We start from the raw sequence: 20,116 nt of genomic DNA on the forward strand, positions 1-20,116 counted from the left end.
GGTAGGCTACATCCACTGCGTTCCCTAAATGGTTCAGTCCAGGGGATGCACAACAATGGTTCCGTCCAGGGGATCACGACAATCCCAAGCCATATTGTACCTTTCTGCATCAGCAGTGTCTTCTGCACGTTTGGCTTTGAGCTGCACAGTTGAAAGAGAACATGAGCAGGGCCCTCTTTGCACCATCAGACCACAGAGTCGATCTAGTCTGGCATCCTCTTTCCTACGCAGTGGCCAACCTGGTGTCCCTGGGAAGCCCAGAAATAGGACATGGGGAGGGACAAAAGAATAAACCATGCCCCTTAAGAAAATCTGTCTATATTTTCATATTTTCATAGTTTCATCTGAGGTTCTACCCACTGCCTTCCAAAAATCCTACTCGGCTCTCTCTTCGGGTTTCCGAGATTTCGCAGTGTGTTGCATTATACTTTCAAACACAGCTTTAAGGACTAGAAACCTTGCCTTTTAAAAACCAGACAGCAGTGATTACTGCTGAGGAATTGTTACCCAGCCAAGAAAATGCAATACTTATTTGTTAAATAAATCATCAATTCAAGACACAACTACCATTCCAAGTGATGTAAAAAATTCCATTAAAAACATAAAGATTGGGGGGGGTGCTAATTAAAACTGCATCCCACCACCTTAAAACTGAGTAGTAGCAATTAATTTTGCTGCAGCGATTAATAAAACGCTGATTGAACTAAAAATAAAGTTTGATTTGCGTGGGAAGGAGTAAAATACACTTTGATTCCTTGCAAAAGCATGTAGCCTCCAGACTTTCCTCCAGTGCTTTGTCCTATGCACCTCTCAGTCAGGAATAAATGTGTTAGCCCCATCATGTTCTATTTTCGTGCATCTTCAAGACACCTTTGGCATCGCCTTGGAATATTCTGTGTGAAGCAAGTGAGAGAATACCTGCAACTGCTAAGTTCAGCAAACAATTAAGGAAAATTCACCCGTGAATATTACTGAGAGTGGATTCGCAGAGCCGTTTAGGTTCCCCCATCGCCACCACATATCCCAGGTGACTCTTTTTGAGGCATTCATGTGCATCCCAGTAGCCAACATATTTTGCTTGCAATTTGAACAGGCGCTCGTTAGATCCGAATGCTTGCTGGGGCCAAAATAGTGTTGGATTATTGTAGCTCGTGAACTCTTAATGTTGAACGATGCGCAAAACCTCATTCTGTAGGAGAGTGTTTCAAGCATTAAGCAGCTACTAGTACTTACAAAGGGATTTTGAATGTGTCAAGTCAATTAAATAACGTTTAAAATGCTAGTTTGGGCAAATGTACTGTGACTGTATTGATTGCTAGCATTGCTTGTTCTGTGTTTTTTTGGTTAGTCGTGTTTTGAAGGAAATTTTATTATTATGGAATGTGAGTGTGGTAGGTTTGCAGGCTCACACCATGGGCGTAGCCAAGGGGGGCAGCTGCCCCCCAATCAAGTAAATCAATAAAACTACTTAATGAAGCCTGCCCCTCTAACACAGGGCCGGATTTAGGTTTGATGAGGCCCTAAGCTACTGAAGGTAATGGGGCCCTTTATATGTCCAGCTGTCCTTTGTCAACAACAAATTGTCGCTGTTTTTTGTGTTGAATATATGCTATACTGTATGGTAATTTATGGACCTAATAGGTATCTATTACTTACACCATAGGAGCCTACACAACACAAAATACTGTTGTTGTATGTAGATTTTATTTTATTAGTTTTTTATCTTACATTTTGGAAATGTACATCCTGGTTTTTTTTTCCTTTAATTTTTTTTGGGTGCCCCCAAGAGAGTGGGGCCCTAAGCTATAGCTTGTTTAGCTAATATGTAAATCTGGCACTGTTGTTGTTGTTGTTTAGTTATTTAGTTGTGTCCGATTCTTCGTGACCCCATGGACCAGAGCACGCCAGGCACTCCTGTATTCCACTGCCTCCCGCAGTTTGGTCAAACTCATGTTTGTAGCTTCGAGAACACTGTCCAACCATCTCATCCTCTGTTGTCCCCTTCTTCTTGTGCCCTCCATCTTTCCCAACATCAGGGTCTTTTCCAGGGAGTCTTCTCTTCTCATGAGGTGGCCAAAGTATTGGAGCCTCAGCTTCAGGATCTGTCCTTCCAGTGAGCACTCAGGGCTGATTTCCTTCAGAATGGAGAGGTTTGATCTTCTTGCAGTCCATGGGACTCTCAAGAGTCTCCTCCAGCACCATAAATCCTGACTACGCCCTTGCCTCACACCCAACAGGAGTGTTCCTGGTCAGGATTCCAGCTGCCTCATCCTAACTTCCTCCAGGATGCTATTAGGTTGCAAGGCATTCAAACACACCAATTCGCTCTCCCACACCCTGGTTTTCCAAATGACACTCAACCTTCTGAAGCAACTGAACATGCTCAGGCGTCATTAGGGGTTGCCTTGTTTGGGTTGCCTTCAAAACAATAGCATTGATATTTCCATCTGTGCTCATCCAAACAAGTCTTCCCCTTGTTTCTCAGTGGCCCAGTTTTGGGCTCCAATTCTATCAGCGTTCAGCCACCTGAGTTTGCTCTTAGAGGAAACGAGTGGGGCCAGAAAGAAAATGCTAGAGATAGTCTGATATGGTTTCAGCCAACTAGCTAGCTATGGCCTTCCATATTCCATCTTTCGCCCTTATTCTGTTCTCGTTGGTCTGTTGGGATTTAGTCAGTGGAGGCTGGTCTAACAGGGTATATGGGTCACAGCTCCACCAACCTCAGCCAAACCCTTGTCTTTTTACTTACAACCAGGAGGTGGCACTGCCTGAAATAATCTTCCTCTTTAGCTTCCCTGTTGTCCTTATAGAACTCAGCAGGGAGGAGGATGGGGGCAAATTTGGAATCAGTTGGCTCCGTCTGTCATTGGCTGTAGCGCCACCTACTGTTTGTCTCCCTACTTATCACACTACCAGTTCCAATGAGCACAAGCACCACTGGATTTAGCCCTTAATAGGTTTTTGTTTGTTTGTTTTATTAGTTATAGTTATCTCCCACTTGCCTGCGATGCACTCTATGTGGGGCTACCTTTGAAGGTGACTCAGAAACTACAATTAATCCAGAATGTGGCAGTTAGACTGGTGACTGGGAGTGGCCACTGAGGTCGTATAACACCGGTCCTGAAATACCTACTTTGGCTCCCAGTATGTTTCTGGGCACAAACAAGTGTTGGTGCTGACCTTTAAAGCCCTAAACAGCCTTGGCCCTGTATACCTGAAGGAACGTCTCCACCCCCATAGTTCAGCCCGAACACTGAGGTCCAGCACCGAGGGCCTTCTGGCGGTTCCCTCACTGCGAAAAGTGAGGTTACAGGGAAACAGGCAGAGGGCCTTCTCGGTGGTGGCGACCGACCTGTGGAATGCCCTCCCAGCAGATGTCAAGGAGATAAGTAGCTATATGACTTTTAAAAGACATTTGAAGGCAGCCCTGTTTACTGAAGTTTTTAATGTTTCATGTTTTGTTGTGTTTTTAATATTCTGTTGGGTGCTGCCCAGAGTGGCTGGGGAAACCCAGCCAGATGGGTGGGGTATAATTAATAATATATGATGATGATGATGTTTTAAAAAGTGTACTAGAAACCTTGTAGTTACTCGAAGGATGCCAATTTCTCTCTCTCTCTCTCTCTCGTTTCTCACTTGGCCCCATTTTGGTTGCAAAACTGTCAGCCCTCACCACCTGAGTTCTCTGTTAAAGAGAATGAATGATGATGCATTTATATCTGGTGCAAGCCTACTTGGAGTGCACTAATTGCAGGAAGTGGATACATAAATAAATCTGACTTGACTAATTGCCTGACTCTCATGAAGATGAATACATGCAGTGATACTGAATCAGACCATTTGTCCATTTACTGTTGTCTATTCTGACAGGCAGTGACTGTCTAGGATCTCTGCCAGACATTTTTCGTACCACCTGATACCTGGGATTTTTCAGCTTCAGGTGCCAAAGGCCTTTCAACTAGGCCTATCACCTGAACTTTTTAATTTGTATATTGATACAAATAATACAAATAAAGCATCTTGCTTTTCCCCTTTCTTTTTAGATGATGTGTACATGTGCTGCAGGGATGCGGGTGGCACTGTGGGTTAACCAGGGCCTAGGACGTGCCGATCAGAAGGTTGGCGGTTCAAATCCCCGCGACGGGGTGAGCTCCCGTTGCTCGGTCCCTGCTCCTGCCAACCTAGCATTTCGAAAGCATGTCAAAGTGCAAGTAGATAAATAGGTACCGCTCCGGTGGGAAGGTAAATGGCGTTTCCGTGCGCTGCTCTGGTTCGCCAGAAGCGGCTTAGTCATGCTGGCCACATGACCGGGAAGCTGTATGCCGGCTCCCTCGGCCAATAAAGCGAGATGAGCGCCGCAACCCCAGAGTCGGCCACGACTGGACCTAATGTTCAGGGGTCCCTTTATGTGCTGCAGCTGGTAGCATCTTAAGTAAGGCCTTCTTTCCTTCGTGAGAAAAAAGGGAGAATACCTCTTTAAGATGGTGCTTGCTATCTGCAGCTTGTATAAGCACTTGTAGGAAAGATAATGCATGGTTGGTTGGTTTGAAAAAAGAAAACTACCACTGTTTGATTATAGATTCAAAGCATTTTATAATCTAGCAGATCAAACATTGCAATCCTACTTTTGAAATGGATGAATTGATGTTAATTATATTTAAAACAAATATTCCCCCCCCCAAAAAAAAACCACATTTATTCAGAAGTTACAGTACAGATTTGTTCACAGCCATAATATCACAGGATGATCACTCCAAACAAATCTGCCGTTACCCAAGCCTCAGGGCTGGTGCCTTTCTGAGATACTGAAAGAACTGTACCATGACATTAAGCAAGAGCAACTACAGTGGTACCTCGGGTTACATACGCTTCAGGTTACAGACTCCGCTAACCCAGAAATAGTACCTTGGGTTAAGAACTTTGCTTCAGAATGAGAACAGAAATCGTGTTCCGGCGGCAGCAGGAGGCCCCATTAGCTAAAGTGGTGCTTAAGTTAAGAACAGTTTCAGGTTAAGTACAGACCTCCGGAATGAATTAAGTACTTAACCCGAGGTACCACTGTACCTGTATTCGCTGTTAGAAGAAAAGGCTACCTTTACATCAGGACCAGCACAGCCTGAAAACTAAACAAATATGCTCTTCACTCATAATCACACTGATTAAAACGGGTGCCTACTAATTAATGGACAAAAAAAAAATTGGTTGATGGGATCTTTACTGGCATCCCACCAGCTTTTGAAGATGCACCTGTTAGTGCAAGCATTCCCTTGATCTCTCAGCCCAAGTCCCCCGTTTTAATTACCGTGTTGTTTTAATGGGATGGTTTCAATGCATATTCTAATTACGGATGTTTATATTTCACTGCTTGTGTATGTAGTTGGTTTTCACAGTTATAAACGGTTGGGGAGCCTATTTTAGCATTAAGTGGTATATAAATTAATAATAATAATAATAAAACAGTGAAAGCTGTTGACCCTAATATGCTCCTAAGTGGTGATTTCACTACCCCACCCCGACCCCCAATATGCACTGGACTTATTTGGTTGTTGTTGTTTAGTCGTTTAGCCGTGTCCGACTCTTCGTGACCCCATGGACCATAACACACCAGGCACTCCTGTTTTCCACTGCCTCCCGCAGTTTGGTCAAACTCATGCTGGTAGTTTCGAGAACACTGTCCAACCATCTCGTCCTCTGTCGTCCCCTTCTCCTTGTGCCCTCCATCTTTCCCAACATCAGGGTCTTTTCCAGGGAGTCTTCTCTTCTCATGAGATGGCCAAAGTCTTGGAGCCTCAGCTTCAGGATCTGTCCTCCCAGTGAGCACTCAGGGCTGATTTCCTTCAGAATGGACTTACTTTGTACTGGCATGCTAATCTATTCTAGGGCGGTCTGTCATGTTTTGCCACCTGACGCAAAAAGAGAAATTGCACCCTCCCCTACCAACGCCTACCTTACTGGGGTCACACTGCTGCAGTAGGGGGGTGGCTTCCAGTGAGATCTCATGAAACTCTTGTGAAATCTCGTTGGAAGCCACCGTTGCCATCATGTGACCCCACCGGCAGATGCTTCAGCCCATCTCATGGGTGGGCCAGCACTTGGGAGGCGAAGTGTAGCATGGTATTAACACCTAGATTTGTTCCTGAAGAGGAACAAAATTTCCTGTTTCAAAAAATGTGGGTGCTCCGAAATCCATAGATCAAATTTCAGGGCTGTTTATTCTGTGAGAGCCTGAAGCTTCCTGGGATAGCTCAGCCAGTAGAACATGAGACTGTTAATTTCAGGGTTGTGGGTTCAAGCCCTGTGTTGGGCAAAAGATTCCTGCTGGACTAGACGACCCTCACGATCCCTTCCAACTCTACAATTCTGTGATTCTATGATTGATCAATTACATTTCCACCACTGAACCTGGGATACACAGGGGTCCTGGGAGCGGGTGGTGCTGTGGTCTAAGCCCCGGAGCCTCTTGGACTTGCCGATCAGAAGGTCGGCGGTTCGAATGTCCGTGATGGGATGAGCTCCCGTTGCTCTGTCCTAGCTCCTGCCAGCCTAGCAGTTCGAAAGCACACCAGTGCAAGTAGATAAATAGGTACCGCTGTGGCAGGAAGGTAAATGGCATTTCTATACGCTCTGGCACTCGTCACGGTGTCCCGTTGCACCAGAAGCGGTTTAGTCCTGCTGGCCACATGACCTGGAAAGCTGTCTGTGGACAAACACTGGCTCCCTCGGCCTGAAAGCGAGATGAGCACCACAACCCCAGAGTCGCCTTTGACTGAACTTAACCGTCCAGGGGTCCTTTACCTTTACCTTTTACCGTTATCATTTTACACAGGGGTCCTAGAAGGTCTACCACCCAGGCAGAGACAAAATTCCAGACCTCCTTAGCCTCAGAAAGAGTTCTGTATGCATCATGTGCCTTCAGACAACAGTACAGGAGAAACAGGATTATTCTTGTTCCCCCAATGCAGTGGGTATGCTTGGTGGCGCTAGGGAGGCAGCTCCCTTGTGAGCAAACATCTGTGCACATCTGGGCTGATAAAAATGCATTGGGAGGGTCTGAGCATTTCAATAGCTGGGGTTCTTACCCAACACTCCAGGGTGGAGGAGTGCCTGATGGGTTTAAATCAGTAGTCATTCAGCTCCTGCTAAAAAAGGAAAGGAAAAAGGAAAATCAACCTGGATGCTGATTCCCTAGCTATTCCATACCTTTTTCTGAGGAATCTGTGGCCATCCATGAAGCACTGAACTACCACTTCCATCTACCTTGACCATTGGCCTGCCTGGCTGGGGCTGATGGGAGATGGTGTCAACAACATCTTGAGGGCTATGGGGTATATCCATTGCTACTTTTAGGGAGAACAGGATTTGTGATCAGGCATGCACAAGCTTCAGGTACACCTGGCCATCCATCCTGTTTCTGGAACCATGCCAGTTTTGGTTTTCAGAGCACTGAAATCACACCCGGGACTTATCTCTGTTTACAGGCTGATAGGGGTTGCGCTCACCCTGTTGATCCTTTCTGAAGTTATCTGTGGTTTCCAAAGCCCTTGATCAAGAACTCCCACCTGCATATATGCGTAAAGACATACTTTTAAAAATTGATTTTCATTTTAGAAGATTAAAAGAGGAGCCAAATAAACAAACCAGGGACAGTCAGACAATAATAACACTGTAATTACAGGGTCATGCAATTATGAAGGGGAGAGAATGTGTGTGTGTGTGTGTGTGGACAGTTTCTGGCAAAGCATGCTGATTGCCTCACCTTATGGAAAAGCTCCACTTATTACACCCAAATACTGATGCAGGACACCCAAATATCTGGTTGCCTGTCCTAGGGAACTGTGAAGGACCAGTTAAACCACTCTGGGAATTGTAGCTCTGGGAAGGGAATAGGGGTCTCCTAACAACCCTCAGCGCCCCCAACAAACTACAGCTCCCAGACAGTGTTGTGAACTCCCATTGTTCCAGGCACATTTTGCGACAGGGAATTTCATTTAGCGCAGGCGGTTTCTGAGCTCTGGGTGCAGTGCCGCGCCGAAGATTTCAGATTAAAACTGCAGAGGAGGGGAAGGAAAGGAGAACCTTTTTCTACCTCCCCACTTCCAGCTACCCTCTGAAGACTGGAGAAGAGACCCTCTTAAGAATACAGTGGTACCTCGGGTTACATATGCTTCAGGTTACAGACTCCGCTAACCCAGAAATAGTACCTCGGGTTAAGAACTTTGCTTCAGGATGAGAACAGAAATCATGCTCCGGCGGCACGGCAGCAGCAGCAGGAGACCCAATTAGCTAAAGTGGCGCTTCAGGTTAAGAACAGTTTCAGGTTAAGTACGGACCTCCGGAACGAATTAAGTACTTAACCCGAGGTACCACTGTACTGGGGGGGGGGCAGTCAGGGGAAGGAATAGACCATGTGAAAAATGAACATAGTATCTTAGCTGCTTATTCACTTTCAGCCTTGTATTCTTGTTATTATAAAAACACCCCTAGACATTTTGTTGTTGCGCCTATAACCTAGGCTTAAGGTGCCATTTAGCTCCTAGCTTTCATAACTCAGTTTCTAACACTGCTCCCAGAATTCTTGGGGGGAGCCATGACTGTTCCAAGCAGTATCATACCACTTTAAATGTACGGTGCGAATGTGGGCTTAGCCTAACCTACCTCACAGGGTGGTTGTGGAGGTAAAATGGGGCAGGAGAACGCTTTAAACCAGTGACGGCCAAACTTGGCCCTTTAGCTGTTTTGGGACTGCAGTTCCCATCATTCCTGACCACTGGTCCTGTTAGCTAGGGATGATGGGAGTTGTAGTCCCAAAACAGCTGGAGGGCTGAGTTTGGACATCACTGCTTTAAAACATCTGAGTTCCTTAGAGGGAGGATGGGAGAGGGAGGAAATGTAATAAATATCTGTTAACCACCCACCTCTAGCTTTGTCGGACTGATCTCCCTCCTTCTACCTTTTACCCACCACTCCTCTTCCCTTGTATGCCTTGTCATTTATTCTGTAAGCCTGAGGGCAGCGCCTGTGTCTCATTTTCAATTACAGGCAGTGTCTGCCGCAAGCACTGCGTCCTGAATTTTAATTGCTGTAAGCTACTTTGGGAGGCATTCTGATTTCCTCTTGAAAGCAGGTTGAAAAGCATAACAGATCAATAAATGAAATAGCCTTCCGTTGCTTTCCTATGTACACACTTTCCTATGGGGAGACCGCCTCTCCCCATATGAACTGACCTGGACCCTCTGTTCATCATCCTTCATGTGCCTCTTCCATGGGAGTCCAGGAGGGCAGCAAGACAAGAACAGGCCTTTTCTGTGGTGGCACCCTGCTTGTGGAACGCTCTCCCCAGGGAGGCTCACTGGACACCTTCATTACCTGTCTTTAGGCACCAGGTAAAAACATTTCTTTGTGACCAGGCCTTTGGCCGATTAACATTCTATGGCCTTGTAAATGGTCTTTGGTGGGCTGTTCTCAGTTTGCTTTTGCTTTATTGTGCATTTTGTGTTCTCAGTTTGTAATTTTATGTTGTGAACTGCCCTGTGGTCTTCAGATGAAGGGCGGTATGTTGTTGTTTAGTCGTCTTGGTCGTGTTCGACTCTCCGTGAACCAGAGCATGCCTTGGAAACTCTCACTTTCTTCTCAAAGCTTCTCCCTTTTTTATGTCCATGGAGTTTTCTTGGCAAAATACTGGAGTGGTTTGCCAGATCCTTCTCCAGGTGGATCACATTTAGTCTAAACTCTCGGCTATGACCTGTCCATCTTGGGTGGCCCTGCACGGCATAGCTCATAGCTTCTTGGGAGTTATTCAAGCCCCTTCGCCACGATAAGGCAGTGATCCATGAAGGGGAAGGGCGGTATACTGTGGTATCTCAGGTTACAGACGCTTCAGGTTACAGACTCCGCTAACTCAGAAATAGTACCTCGGGTTAAGAACTTTGCTTCAGGATGAGAACAGAAATCGTGTGGCAGCAGCGGGAGGCCCCATTAGCTAAAGTGGTACCTCAGGTTAAGAACAGTTTCAGGTTGAGAACGGACCTCCAGAACAAATTAAGTTCTTAACCTGAGGTACCACTGTACAGTGGTGCCTCGCAAGACGAAAATAATCCGTTCCGCGAGTCTCTTCGTCTAGCGGTTTTTTTGTCTTGCGAAGCAACCCTATTAGCGGATTAGCGGCTATTAAAGGCTTAGCGGCTTAGCGGCTAAAAGGCTATTAGCGGCTTAGCGGCTTAGAAAAGGGGGGGAAGCAGGGGAAAATCGGAACACTCGCAAGACGTTTTCGTCTTGCGAAGCAAGCCCATAGGGAAATTCGTCTTGCGAAGCAGCTCAAAAACGGAAAACCTTTCGTCTAGCGGGTTTTCCGTCTTGCGAGGCATTCGTCTTGTGGGGCACCACTGTACAAATTTAATAAATAATAATCCTGACCCATCTTACCTTTTTCATTCAGAATAGAAGATGGAAATGGCTAAAGCAGCAGAACGTATCATTTGATGTAATAAACCAGAAATGGAAGCTGAGGGAAGTCAACCAGGGGGGCGGTGTGAAATTAAAAACTAATGTTTAGTATTGATATTGGATATTTGTTTTGAAAATGGAAAATCAATAGAATCTTCAACAAACAAAAAAGAAGAAGGAAATGGCCAATTTAAAATTGGTCTCCCTCCTCCACTCCTCCTCGCCCCCCAAAGGATATATTTTAGGGCTCAAGAACATGAACTGCTTTTGTGGAGTCTGGCCCAGGGTCTGCTGACAGTGCAACCTGTGCATGTTCACTTTGCAGAAATCATCAAAGTTATGTGCACTGAAGCTTAGAGCAGGGGCGGCAGCTCACTGGAGGAATGCTTCCTTGGCATACAGAAGTTCAATCCCCAGTATCTCTCAATTAAAAAGAGCCACTAGCATGAATGCGAAATGACTCCAGAAAACTGCTGCTCATCACAGGAGACCTCCTTCAGTTTTGTCAGACATGGGAACCACCTTTAACCCAACCATGCATTTGGGGACTCACTTATTTTTCTTTTCTTAAAACAAGGTATTTGCGTGTTGCTGTCTATTTTTTTTTATTTCTACCCCGCCCTCCATCCCCCAAAAGAGCCCAGGGCAGCAAACACACAAGCAATACAACAACTGGAGGTTTTTAAGAAGGGGTCAAGTGACCATCTGACATGGTCGGGATTCCTGCATTGCAGGGCACTGGACTAAATTAGCTTTTCCTAAACTTGCATCTCCAGCTGTTTTTGGACTACAACTCCCATCATCCCTAGCTAGTAGGACCAGCGGTCAGGGATGATGGGAATTGTAGTCCAAAAGCAAGACCCAAGTTTGGGAAACACTGGACTAGATGACCCCGGGGGTTCCTTCCAACTCTGTGATTCTTTGATTCTGTGAATTAAAGCACCTAAAAATTATTCCAATAGAGAGAAACAGACTTAAATCTAGCCCCAACCCAACAGTTGGGGCCAATGGAATTGACCAGGGGTCAGCAAACTTTTTCAGCAGGGGGCCAGTCCACTGTCCCTCGGACCTTGTGGGGGGCTGGACTATATTTTTTGGGGGGGAATATGAACGAATTCCTATGGCCCACAAATAACCCAGAAATGTGTTTTAAATAAAAGGACACATTCTACTCATGTAGAAACATGCTGATTCCCGGACCGTCCGCAGACTGGATTTAGAAGGTGATTGGGCCGGATCCGGCTCCCAGGCCTTAGTTTGCCTACCCATGGAGTAGACTATACTGGGCTAAATGGACCAATGGTCTTGCCTAATACAGTGGTACCTCGGGTTACAGATGCTTCAGGTTACAGACTCCGCTAACCCAGAAATAGTACCTTGGGTTAAGAACTTTGCTTCAGGATGAGAACAGAAATCGTGTGGCGGCAGCAGGAGGCCCCATTAGCTAAAGTGATACCTCAGGTTAAGGTTAAGAATGGACCTCCAGAACAGGTTAAGAACGGTTAACTTCAGGTTAATACTTCAGGTTAAGAATGGACCTCCAGAACAAATTAAGTTCTTAACCCGAGGTACCACTGTACAAGGCAACTAGCTTCCTATGTGATTTACTTCCAGGTGTCTGTCTACAGCATTCCAACCTCAAGTCCATCACCCAATTCCTGACCCTGGCTAGACAAAATACACGATGGAGAAAAACACCCCATTGTTTATTCCCGGCATCTGCTCCCTAGCCGGGAAAAGAGCCCTCTGATATTGGAATCCTGCCCTGAAGCCGCAGAAACGAGAACTGAGTTCAGTCCATTCAGATTGGCTTGAACTTGGTGATGAAGTCCATTCTTCCAATCGGTATTGCCAGTTCAACACATGGAAATGGCTGTGACTCGAAAACACCACCACCACCACCACCACCACCACAACAACAACAACACAGTCAGGGCAACGCACAAGAAGCGTGGTGAAATGCTTAAAAAAAAATATTGGTGGTGGTGGGCCATGGGGACTACTCAGTATGTAGAAGAGTTTGGATTTGATATCCCGCTTTATCACTACCCGAAGGAGTCTCAAAGCGGCGAACATTCTCCTTTCCCTTCCTCCCCCATAACAAACACTCTGTGAGGTGAGTGGGGCTGAGAGACTTCAGAGAAGTGTGACTAGCCCAAGGTCACCCAGCAGCTGCATGTGGAGGAGCAGAGACGCGAACCTGGTTCCCCAGATTACAAGTCCACCACTCTTAACCACTACACCACACTGACTCTTAGTCTATGTGTAGTCTATGTGTGAGAGAAGGAAACTCTGTACATGCTCAGACGGGGCCCTGACACTGGGACCGACTTCCATATTGGAGGTGTTTGTTGTCGAAAATTCTTCGGAAAAATTAAACAAACTCCAAGTTCTTTCAGGCTTCCTTTGCAGAGAGGAGGCGGTTGGAGTTAAGAGGAAAAAAAGAGAATCAAAAGGAGGAGGATTCCTGAAATAATTCCTTGGTTTCCATTCTTAGCAAGATCTACCAAACATAGGAAGCTGCCGTATACAGAGCTCAGTTGTTGTCTACACTGACTGGCAGTGACTATCGAGGGTTTCGGACAGGATTCTCTCCCAGCCCTGCCTAGAGATGCCAGGGATTTAATAATAATAATAATAATAATAATAATAATAATAATAATAATAATAATAATAATTTATTTATACCCCGCCCATCTGGCTGGGTCCCCCCAGCCACTCTGGGCGGCTTCCAACAAAACACTAAAATACAATAACCTATTAAACATTAAAAGCTTCCCTAAACAGGGCTGCCTTTAGACGTCTTCTAAAAGTTTGGTAGTTATTTTTCTCTTTGGCATCTGGTGGGAGGGCGTTCCACAGGGCGGGTGCCACTACCGAGAAGGCCCTCTGCCTGGTTCCCTGTAACTTGGCTTCTTGCAGTGAGGGAACCGCCATAAGGCCCTTGGCGCTGGACCTCAGTGTCTGGGCAGAAAGATGGAGGTGGAGACGCTCCTTCAGGTATACAGGACCGAGGCCGTTACACACTTACACACTTGTGCTACAAACTTTCATAAAAACATAGAGTATGCTGGATCAGACCAAAGACTCATCTAAGTCCATCATCCTGTTCCCACAGTAGCCCGTGCCCCCCCAAAAGGGTCGACAACTTTGACCTGAACCCCCCCCCAAAAAAACTGATCACCGTCAGTTTTTCATTCTGAGTAGATCACTGTCTCTTGGGAGTTGAACGTCCCTGCTTTAGAGTAATGAGATAGCTCAGTCGGTAGAGCAAGAGACTCTTAAATTTCCAGGTTGTCGTGCGGGGGGAGGGGGGCGTGTTGGACCAAGATGACCCTTGTGGTCTGTTCCAACTCTACAATTATATGATTCTAATGATTCACAGCGCAGGTGGCGCTGTGGTCTAAACCACAGAGCCTAGGGCTTGCTGATCAGAAGGCCAATGGTTCGAATCCCTGCAACGGGGTGAGCTCCCGTTGCTTGGTCCTTGCTCCTGCCTACCTAGCAGTTCAAAAGCACGAAGTGCAAGTAGATAAATAGGTACCGCTCTGACGGGAAGGTAAACGGTGTTTCTGTGTGCTGCTCTGGTTCGCCAGAAGCGGCTTAGTCATGCTGGCCACATGACCCGGAAAAACTGTCTGCGGACAAACACCAGCTCCCTCGGCCAGTAAAGCGAGATGAGTGCTGCAACCCAAGAGTCATCCGTGACAGGACCTAACGGTCAGGGGTTCCCTTTACCTTTTAATATGCTTTAAGGGCTATATCAACAACATAAAGGCCTAGACTAGGGTGGTCTGACATGTGGTCCGTGGAATGCATGCAGCCCTTGAGACATTTTTGGTAGCCCTCAGCAACATTACACACACACACACACACACACACACACACACACATAGTTCAGCCATCAGGCTGGCTTCCCAAAGCCATGTAAGCAAGGTGCTAGGCTTTGGGGAGCAAGAGTGAGGGGTCTGGCAGAGTCCTAGAGTCCTCCTTTCTCCTTCCCAAAGCCTAGTTGTTGCTTTCCCAGCTTTGGGAAGGAGATGGGATGGCTCTATGACCCCGCCAGAGCATCACATCTCCTTCCCAAAGCTCTGCCTTGCTTAGCAGGCTTTGGGAAAGCAACATGAGGGCTGCAGGGGCACCAGATTTTGGCCTCACTCCCCACCCACCAGTGTGACAAGGTAGTGTGCAGCCTGTGGGTTATGTGTCAAAGTACATTTGTGGCCCACTTGGTATGAAATTTGGACCTGCCCTGGCCTAGACTGAAGGTCAGCTGATTTCCCCCCACTTAGGTTTACTGTTGTAGACTTGACCCCAGTACCTCTGCATATAAGGGGATGCCAATACAGGGGTACCTCTGGTTACGTACTTAATTCGTTCCCGAGGTCTGTTCTCAACCTGAAACTGTTCTTAACCTGACCAGGGAAAAGAGACGGCGGAAGAAGATTGGAAGAAATTTAAGAACTATCTTAAGAAATACTGTAAAATTCATGAATTTTAGAATAATGTGGTTTTTAAAATCAAATGGAGTGCAGCTGTAAAGATTAAGTGAAAGGAAAGTAAGGATGATAATTAGATAAAATTAAGGGTGAGGACTTGCTGAATTAAATTTTTGAAATGGGAATGCAGAAAGGGGAGGTATGAGGAGGTCAGTGAAATAAGTTTTAAGAAAATAAGGTATTGAAATTATATTTGTTCTTTTTTATGTTATTTTTGTTTGTGTTTGTGTGTGTTGATATGTTTGTTATAATTTGTAAAACCTTAATAAATATTTATAAAAGAGGGGAGGATAAATAAAAGAAACTGTTCTTAACCTGAAGCACCACTTTAGCTAATGGGGCCTCCTGCTGCTGCACGATTTCTGTTCTCATCCTGAAGCAAAGTTCTTAAGCTGAAGCACTATTTCTGGGTTAGCGGAGTCTGTAACCTGAAGCGTATGTAACCTGAAGCGTATGTAACCCGAGGTACCACTGTATAGACAAGGGCGGCTTAAAAGCACCTTAAGTTATATATCATAACACTAGAGCTGAGCCCCACTGTAGGAATGGGCTCTGCTGCTCTTTTCTGGGAGGTGAGAGAAGGAGAGAGAGAGAGAGGAAACCTCAACACCGCAAAACGGAATGGAGTCTTCCAAGCCGCTGGCCCATAGGAGGCTGCCTTATATGCCGCCTCGCTCAGGATGGCTATGACATTACGCTGACTTGGCTACGGCGTGCCCACATCCCGGCCTCTTGCTCCACAGCCCACGTGCCCGCAGCCCGGCTCCGGGTTCCAATCCCCCGGCGCATGCGTAGAAAAGGAAGCCGTCCGCTCAGCTCCTCCCTTGACCTGCTTGCCTGGGCGCATGTGCGCTGCGATCCCTTTTTCTCCTCCTCCTCCCCCCTCCCCTTTTTAGGAAGCTGCCTGGGCGCTTCCTTCTCTCTACCTGATTTCCTCCCGCTCTGCCCTCCCCTCGCGCTCGCGCCACCGGGCTCGTGCGCGCGCGCGCGGGCAAGCTCCGGCCGGGCAAGTAAGCAAGCAAGCAAGCAGGCGGGCGGGCAGGCAGGCAAGGCAAGGCAGGCAGGCGAGGAGGGAGGGAGGGAGGGAGGGAGGGAGGCGAGCAGGCAGGCAGGCGACCGAGCAGGAGCAACGACCCAGCCGGCGCCGCCGCAGCCAAGATGGAGTCGCGGCTGGCGCGGCTGGTGCTGCAGGGAGCGAGCGGGCGCGCCTAGGGCTCCCTCCCTGCCTGCCTGCCGCAGCCTCGCGAGCCCTTCCTGCCGCCCCATGGCCTGGCCTCCCTCCGGCGCCCCCTCGGGTCTCCCCTCGGCGGGGCTCCCGGGGCCACTCCGCCTCGGCCAGTGAGGTGGTGCTGCTGCTGCTGCTGGTGCCGCCGTCCGCGCGCGCGCGCCGGTGCGCCCCTCTCCTCCTCCTCCTCCTCCTCTTCCTCCTCGTCGTCCCCGCGTGTCGCCGCCGCCGCCGCCGGGGCCCCGCGCTCTGAGCCTCCCGGCCGCAGGATGCTGCCGTCGCAGGAGGCCTCGAAGCTGTACCATGACAACTACATGCGGAACTCGCGGGCCATCGGCGTGCTGTGGGCCATCTTCACCATCTGCTTCGCCATCATCAACGTGGTGGTCTTCATCCAGCCCTACTGGATCGGCGACAGCGTCAGCACGCCCAAGCCGGGCTACTTCGGCCTCTTCCACTACTGCGTGGGCAACGAGGGCAACAACCGCGAGCTCACCTGCCACGGCTCCTTCGCCGACTTCCGCAGCATCCCCTCGCGCGCCTTCAAGGCCGCCTCCTTCTTCGTGCTGCTCTCCATGGTGCTGATCCTGGGCTGCATCACCTGCTTCTCGCTCTTCTTCTTCTGCAACACGGCCACGGTCTACAAGATCTGCGCCTGGATGCAGCTGCTGGCAGGTAAGGGGGGAAGCGAGGCCTCGGGGGACCCCTCCCCACCCATACACAACTCTCTCTGCCCCCACCGCACACAACCCTCCCCAAAGGACCTTCCTCGCCCCACACGCAAGCCAACCCAAATTCCAAAGGAGGGAGGGGAAAGTGTCGAGATGGGGAAGAGTGGGGCGCTTGCCCCCCAACTAGGATGGAACAGTGGGCAGAATTGGGATATCCAGAAGTTTGGGTGACCGGGTCGTTTTGCTAATTGGGGATGAACCTGATTTTAAGTGGGCTTCATGGGAGGAAGACACACAGTGACTTAGGCTATTTTGGAACAGTTAGTTGTTGCAGTCTTGTGTCGTAAAGGGATACCCATTTTCCCGGGGCAGGAGGAGGCCAACAGAACCAGGCTTGACAGCTTCTTTACAATGGGATCAACATAAAAGATGCTCCTCTGAAGGTTTGATGAGACTCACATTAAGCCAGTGTGGTGACCTCCACACATTTTGGGACTCCCATCAGCCCCAGTCAGCATGGCCGTTGGGTCAGGCGTGAGTGAGAGTTGTAGTCCAACAACATTTGCAGGGTGCCATATTGGAATGGAAACTCTAGGGCCTAGAAAGACTTGCTAGCCTAGATAGGCTCCAGAGTGCCCTGGTAAGTACTGGAACATAAGTGTTTCACTAAGCTTGTGGAATGTCTCTGGCTCTTGTGAGGTTGGGTGTATGTGTGTGTGTGTATACACACCACAGTATGTATAGTAATCTGCCTGTCGGTGCTTCTCAACAAAGTGTGATATGTGAATTTTGATGTAATTTCCTCTGGGGTTAGGCTGAAATAAAGGACAACGCTCTGACATGCCTTTCCCTTTTCTCAGCGTTCAGATAAATTACTGGGAGCTCTTTTAAAGCTTAAACAGGAAATTCCTTCATCTTTAATTTTAAATGTATCCAAAGATGTATTGATTTTAAACCAGCTCAGAGACTAAATCCTCACCACAGGGAGCTGGAGAAATAATCCTGAGGATTGGTCAAGCATCTTGCTGCCTCCGTGGCTCTGTCCAGGGTGCTGAAGGCATCACAGGAGGAACTGACTGCACTGTGCAGAATGTTGTTGGTTTGGTTGCAATGGCCAGGAAGGCTAGGAGACCAGGATCATAACCAAAAGGCACGGGCCCAGATTTCTGGACTTTAGGTCAGATCATGCAGACCTGGAGACAGGTGTAAATGAACATGTAAGGACTGATTGAGTAGGATCTGAAAGTCACTATCCTGAATTAAGGGGGGGGGGTGGATCTCGGCAGGTGTATAACAAAAAGGGTCAAGAAGTGTGGACATCTCTTTTACAAATAGGTGCAAGAAGGCTGCCCCCTCCATTGTAAAAGCATTTTAAGCTCTGGACTAAGTTGCAGGGGCCAGCCTAAGGATGGAAGACCTGAATTTTAAATGAGCCAAGATGCCTAGCTCAGCACTGAAGGAAGAGGTGATGAGTGAATATCTGATTAGCAGGAAAGATCTCCGTCTAAAAAGTGCAACTAGGCCTGGTTGGGTCAGTAATAAGGTTTTTTTTTTGTTAAGGATGGGAGTGGGGGCAAAGGTGGTCAGGGTGCCTCTTCCTCGTGATAGACCACATTTTAAATGATGGGGAGGTCAGGATATGCTGTAGTTCTCCCCAGCAAGGCACAAAGTTTCAATTGCACTGCTATGAAGGAGGTGTGGGTTGGCAGAGAAGCAGAGGTGGTTATGGGTCAATCAGGTGGGCTACTGGAGACCCACAGAGGTCTATACAATCCACCCTCTGCTCTGCTTCAGGCTTTCCCAACCCAATGCCACCCCCTCCGGATGTTGCTGGACTACAACTCCCATCATCCCTAACCACTTGCCTTTCTGGCTGGTTGGAGAAGGCTCCTCAATTTGTACACATGCGGGGAAGCAATTGACTAGCTGCCTTTGCCTCTGCACTAGATATGGCCGGGGGAGGGGGGACAACATTTGAAGATATGGCATTATTATGTTTAGATGTTTTTAATGTATTTATCTTGATATTTTATTTAATGAGCTGGTGGTTCATAAATATTCTTATAAATATAAATAAATAAAAGTATCTAAGGGTATTGATGGAACATATCCACCACTTCCATGGATATCAAAGGCTCTAGAACATTGTCCCTCCCTGTCTCCTCCCTTGGCTGCTGTTTTGTATAGCTCAGATATGGGGGAAGCTCTGTTGGCCCTCCAGATGTTTTCGGACTACAACTCCCATCAGGCCTGACCATGGGCTGTGCTGTCTGGGGCTAACAGGGGATTGGAAGTCAGCAGCATCTGGAGGGCTCTCCACGTTCTCCATCCCTGATGTAGCGAAAAGCCCTCAATGCAGTTCCTGCAAACCCTTCTTAAGGCAATATCACCATTGTCCTGCACTGTCGTGGGTCGGACTAGATGACCCTTGGGGGACCCTTCCAACTCTGCTATTCTGTGATCATGCAATGAGAGGCTTGGTCTGGCAATGAGACTGGAGGCCCCGTGAAGAGAGGTGACCCCAGGTTGGTGCTCTGAACATGGCATACCTAGATGCCTTGTCCTTGGTGGGCAGGAAAGGGTTACAGCCCGGCCAAGTTTCCAGATAAGGGCATTCCACTCCCAAGCAGCACTTGGCATAGCAGATCGTATGTAACCCTTCCCCACCTCCATGGATCCTTGCCAGATTCCTTCAGTAGATTCTACCCACAAACCAACAGCACCGTTCCCTAGCCATTGTAGTGGAGAGTCAAGAATAAGACACTACTGAGTGGAAACTGCTTGATTCAGCTGCCAAAGAATTAGCAGAGCACAGAAGGAGCAGAAGAGGCTGCAGCTTGGAGAGCCACTGAGGTGGTGTAAGGATGGCAGTGGCAGGACTGGAATTTTCAGCAGATGCAAGCTGTTTTCGGCCCATTAGCTGTCTTGTTCTAACTAATTGATGGACTAATGAGCCAGTGGTGGTTCATAAAACAGTTTTACAACGGAGGCTTTATTTATCAAAGATAGCATTTTATCTTGGCTAGGTAACACAGCCAATTTATTTATTTATTTGTGTATTGAAAGGTGGCGGGATGTTCTCTTGAGCACGTTACCTGACCCGAGTGCCTTAATCTGAACTGGGAAATGCCCGAGCCCAGATTGTTTGCAATAATGCCAGAGGCTCCAAACAACCGTTTCACAAAGCTCTGTTCTATTTACAATGAATTAGTCAACTAAACAGAGCTGATTTAATTGATTTATCAGTTCACCATCTAGCTAAAACAGGAAGCAAGCAC

General features: G+C 47.7%; 1 protein-coding gene across 2 annotated transcripts in view; it reads left to right on the forward strand.

Annotated features, from left to right (window-relative positions):
- Nucleotides 1-15,809: 15,809 nt before the first annotated feature.
- The window catches only part of LHFPL4 (LHFPL tetraspan subfamily member 4), a 55,005-nt gene continuing 50,698 nt past the window's right edge, over nt 15,810-20,116 (forward strand). For both annotated transcript variants that reach the window (XM_082210758.1, XM_082210759.1), the window contains exon 1: nt 15,810-16,842. In XM_082210758.1, coding sequence (XP_082066884.1) covers nt 16,437-16,842 — 406 coding nt within the window. In that variant the 5' untranslated portion in view covers nt 15,810-16,436. The remainder of the gene's footprint in view (nt 16,843-20,116) is intronic.

This window comes from Podarcis vaucheri (genome assembly GCF_965113315.1).
Source record: "Podarcis vaucheri genome assembly, chromosome: 2".
NCBI lineage: Eukaryota > Metazoa > Chordata > Lepidosauria > Squamata > Lacertidae > Podarcis > Podarcis vaucheri.